The sequence below is a fragment of the Arachis ipaensis genome, chromosome B6 (genome assembly GCF_059453495.1).
Source record: "Arachis ipaensis isolate K30076 ecotype BB chromosome B6, ASM5945349v1, whole genome shotgun sequence".
NCBI lineage: Eukaryota > Viridiplantae > Streptophyta > Magnoliopsida > Fabales > Fabaceae > Arachis > Arachis ipaensis.
In genome coordinates this window covers 64,150,981-64,156,381 of record NC_142441.1, presented here as the reverse complement: position 1 = coordinate 64,156,381, position 5,401 = coordinate 64,150,981, and the positions used below count along the sequence as shown (strand labels likewise).

The 5,401-nt window shown below is 37.1% G+C and overlaps 1 protein-coding gene across 1 annotated transcript; it reads left to right on the top strand.

Moving 5' to 3' along the window:
* Positions 1-4,957: 4,957 nt before the first annotated feature.
* Positions 4,958-5,401, top strand: LOC148556224 (uncharacterized). Its single transcript, XM_088490686.1, has one exon. It carries the CDS (start codon positions 4,958-4,960, stop codon positions 5,399-5,401), a length of 444 nt encoding a protein of 147 aa, XP_088346812.1.

Genomic DNA, 5,401 nt, shown 5'->3' with positions numbered 1-5,401 from the left:
GTTGACAATCATGACTTCAATTACTTCTGATGGTATCTTAATAGAACCATCGGCCAGTTGAAGGCATATGGGGGTTGGTTTGACTTACTCAGTCAAACAGAGCTTCTTTATTAAAGAAGCAGGTATTAGGTTGATACTTGCCCCAAGGTCACATAGAGTTGTCCTTGTACAAGCATCACCTAGAGTGTATGGTATCATAAAGCTTCCAGGGTCCTTAAGCTTCTCCAGTAATCTCTTCTGAATGATTACACTGCACTCTTCAGTGAGAAGGACTGTTTATGTCTCTCTCCAATCCTTCTTATGACTTAGAATCTCCTTCATAAACTTTGCATAAGAAGGTATCTATTCAAGAGCTTCTGCAAAAGGGATCTTGATCTCTAATGTTCTAAGATACTCCGCAAAGCGGGAAAACTGATTATCCCTTTCCTCTTGACAGAGTTTCTGAGGAAATGGCATCTTAGCCTTATAATCATCAACCTTGGTTGATGGAGGCCGAATGCCATGTGTGCTGGAATGGGGGTTACTAACTTGCTTAGGAGGTTTGTTATCAGTCAGTGATTGACCTCCTTTGCTTGGGCGTTCAATGCCCATGCTGCTGCCCCCTTGGGCGTTTGAACGCCCAATCCCTGCCCTTTTCTGGCATTCAACACCAAGAGGGATACCTCTCTGGGCGTTTAAACGCCCAGTCTCTGCCCTTTTCTGGCGTTTAATGCCAAGAGGGATACCTCTCTGAGTGTTTGAACGCCCAGAGTCATCTTGTGCAGAGACCTGGTTATCCTCTATCGGCTTTTTGTTCTTATTATGCTGAGGTTGGGTGCTTAATATTTTCCCACTCCTCAGTTGAATAGCCTGGCATTCATCTGTTATATGCTTAGATAATTGCTGCTTTGTATGACTCAACTGGGCTTCTACATTCCTATTAGAAACTTGAGTTTCTCGCAAAGCCTCTTGCAAGTCCAGTAGTTTCTGGGCAAGGGCGTGCAGTTGCTGAGTCAATGAGCCATCCTATTCTGGAGGGTTAGGTTCTGTAGCTAATGCCTTAACCTCTCCTTTTATAGGAGTCTCAGTGGCTGAGTACAGATGCTGGCTAATGGCAACTGTCTCAATAAGCTCTTAAGCTTCTTGAATGGTCTTTCTCATATGCATGGAACCAACAGCAGAGTGGTCCAAAGACATTCTAGCCATGTCTAAAAGTCCATAGAAGAAGATGTCTAACTATCCCTATTCTGAAAACATTTCAGTGGGACATCTTCTTAGCATCCTCCTATACCTCTTCCAGAAATCATAAAGAGATTCTCCATATCCTTGTTTGAAGCCTTGGATGTCCAGCCTCAGCTGGGTCATCTTCCTTGGAGGAAAATATTGGCTTAAGAACTTGTCCACTAACTGTTTCCAAGTTTTCAAGCTTGCTTTAGGCTGGTTATCCAACTACCTTTTTGCCTATCCTTTACAGCAAAAGGAAAAGGTAATAAGCTGTAGACATCTTGGTCTACTCCCTCACTGTTTACTGTGTCGGCAATGTTTAAGAAATCTTCCAGGAATTCTGTAGGTTCTTCCTGAGGAAGCCCAGAATACTGGCAGTTTTACTGCACTAGAGTAATAAGTTGAGGGTGTAGTTCAAAGCTACTTGCTCTGATGTGAGGTATCCTGATACTTCTTCCATAGAAGTCAGCAGTGGGATTTGTATAAGATTCCAGAGTTCTTCTAAACTCTCCATTCCCATTTGGGTTTATGATTAAGAAAGGTAGAAGATGAAGAAGGAAGAAGATAGAAGGAGTGGAAGAAAAGATAGAAGTAGAGAAGATAAACAATATTTAAAGTAAAATTTTATTTATTTTATTTATTTATTTATTTATTTAAACCAAAATTAAAATTAATTAGTTAAAAAGAATTTAATTCGAAAAGGAAGAGAGGAGAGTAGATGAGTTAGTTAGAAAGTTTGAAAAAGAAGAGAGAGAAGATAAGCAATTAGTTAAAAAGAGATTTGAATTTAAGATTTAAAATTTGAAATTTGAAATTTTTAATTTTTGAAATTTTAAAATTTGAATTTTTGAAAAAGTCAATAAGATAAGATAGAAATTTGAAAAGGACTTGATTTGAAAAAGTCAAATTTTGAAAATTGAAACTTGAGATTTAAAATTGAAATTTGAAAATTTTGAAAGTTGAAATTTGAATTTTGAAATGAGATAAGATAGGATTTTTGAAAAAGATATGATTTTTTAAAAAGATAGGATTTTTAATTTTTGAAAAAATTTGATTTTTGAAAATTGAAAACTGAGATAAGATAAGATGAAAATTTAAAAATTGCAATTTGAATTTTTTAGGAAAAATTTCGAAAATTAAGTAAAAAGAAAAATAGAAAAGATATTTTTTTTTAATTTTTGAATTTAATGATGAAAGAGAAAAACAAGTAAAAGACACAAGACTTAAAATTTTTAGATCTAGTGCTCCTTATTTTCGAAAATTTTGTAGGGAAACGCAAAGGAACACCAAACTTAAAATTTTTAGATCAAACACAAAGAAAACTCAAGAACACTCTGAAGACTAACAAGAACACAAAGAACATGAAAAGAACACCAAACTTACAATTTTTAGAAAACCAAGAAGAAATTTTCGAAAATTAAAAGAAAATGAACAAAAAAAACCAAACTTAAAGAATTGAAACAAGATTTAACCAAAGAAAAATTATTTTTGAAAAAATTTTGAAAGGGAGATACCAAAAAATCATAAATTGCGGTAATTAATAAAAACAAAGACTCAAAGAAATGAAAATTTACCAAGAACATAAACACAAAGATTCAAACTAGGAGTAAAGATTAAAGAAAGAAAATAAAAATATTTTTGAAAAACTTTTTAGGATTTTCGAAAAAAAATAGAGAAGAAGAAGATAAAATAAGAATAAAAGACTCAACAAGAACATAAACAAAGACTCAAATCAAGAACAAAAATTAAACAAAGAAAAGAAAAATATTTTTGAAAAAGTTTTAAAGTTTTTTTCGAAAAACAAGAGAAAAAAAAAGAGAATAAAAATAAAAGACTCAAATCAAAAAAGAAATTTATACTCTTGTAAAAATCAAAGGCAATACCTGATCTAGGGAGCAAGACAATTCGTCAGTTTGTCCAAACTTGAACAATCCCCGGCAACGGCGCCAAAAACTTGGTAGCATGAATCCTCACACCTTCGTACTGTTGTACCAGCAAGTGCACTGGGTCTTCCAAGTAATACCTGAGCGAGGCAGGGTCTATCCCACAAGGATTGTGGTTTGAAGCAAGCTATGGTTATCCTGCAGGTCTTAGTCAGGCAGATCAGAAGGATTGGATGTGTTTTAATATTGTATAAATTACTTTTTATATCAAACAGAGTCAGTAATGGGAATAGAGAAAATGAGTAATTAGAACTCAGAGGTTGTGTAAACTATGAAAAGAGAATAGTTAAGGGTTGGAGTTACTTAGTCTTTTTGAAGTAACTCTGGTAGTACTGTATGTCTTCTTTGCTTGTGAACGATCTTCTTCTATGGCAGGCTGTATGTGATCAACACCATGGGTCATGGTCATTGATCTCCTCTGCTACAGATTGAACGCCATTGGCCATAGTCATCCAATCTGACGAAGGGTGAAGCACTTAGCAGTCCATTCTCTTGGCGATCCTACTCAAAACGCCACAGACAAGGTCGAATCTTCTGGATCAGAGGATTATGCTTCTTAGGATTCTAGCCTATACCACGGAGTCCTTAATCTTCCCAAAAATCGGCTGAACTGGTGTCTCGAGAAGTCCCCAACGAAGTCAAGGATTAGCTGTCTGAGAGATGTATAAACATAGCTGTTCGCTCGTGCTTTCCAAGCACGTATTCACACGAACCTAAGTAGACGTGGGTGTTTGTCAGGCACGTTCGTCTTAATGTGATGAACAAAACTAATTTTTTAGATCATCCTATTCACCACGATGAAGATCGGATATGCATCTTAGAGATAAATCAAACATGGATCGAAGAAGAAATAGTAATACTTTTATTAATTCATGGGACTCGGCAGGGCTCCTCCCCTCAACCTAGGAGGTTTAGAAACTCATACTGAAGTGAAAAACAAAGTAATACATGAAAATATGCTAAATGATATTGAAAAGTTGTCAAATACATGAATTAAATCCCTTAAATACTAAACTAATGACTAGTAAAGGTAAAACAATATTTTTAGTGCTAAAATCCACTTTTGAGGCCCACTTGGTGAGTGTTTGGGCTGAGCTTTGATGAGATCCATGTGCTATGAGGCCTTTTGGGCATCAAACACTAGCTAGGGGGTCCTCGCTAGGTGTTTGGATGCTGGGCTCTGCTCCTTGGGCGCTGGACACCAGAAAGGGGGCAAGAGGATGGCGTTGGACGTCAGTTTTGGGCCTTCTAAACCGAAGTAAAGTATGAAATATTATATATTGCTGGAAAGCTCTAGAAATCGGCTTTCCATAGCCATTAAGAAAGCTCTATTTGGGCTTCTTTAGCTCCAAAAAATTTCTTTCGAGTGCAAGGAGGTCAGATCTGGACAGCATCTGCAGTGCTTTCTTTGTCTCTGAATCAGACTTTTGCTCCAGCTCCTCAATTTCAGCCAGAAAATACCTGAAATGGTACAAAAATGCACAAACTCAAAGTGGAATCCAAAAATGTGAATTCAACACAAAAACCTGTGAAAACTTAATAAAAACTAAATAAAATATATTAAAAACTATATGAAAACTATGCCAAAAAGCGTATAAAATATCCGCTAATCAGCGGGCATTGGGATGGCTCTGTATGAGGCTTTGTATGGATGAAAGTTCCAATCTCCACTGTGTTGGTGTGAAACCGGTGAAGCAAGTGTTTTGGGTCCTGATTTGGTAGCAGAGACTACTGAGGTGATTAAGAAGATTCGAGCAAGGATTTTAACTGCACAGAGCCGACAGAAAAGTTATGTAGATCAAAGAAGAAAAATGCCGGAGTTTGAATTGGGAGAGCATGTATTTCTAGGGGTTACTTTGGCAACTAGGATCGGAAGAGCAATTAAGATCAAGAAGTTGAATCCAAGATTCATTGGACCGTTCGAGATTCTGAGGCGATTCGGGCCGGTGGCATATCAAGTAGCTTTGCCGCCTCACTTGTCTAACTTGCATGACGTATTCCACGTGTCACAACTCTGTAAGTACACATCGGATGCGGCTCATGTGTTAGATCCCAGGTCGGTCGAGTTGAGGCAAAACTTGACGCTTCAAGTAACACCGGTGCGTATTGACGACACTAGTGTGAAGAAACTGCAAGGAAAGGAAGTTCAGTTGGTTAAAGTGGCTTGGAAACGAGCAAGAGTTGAAGAACATACTTCGGAGTTAGAGTCCAAGATGCCGAAGGATTATCCCGAGTTATTCTTAGGTAATCACTAA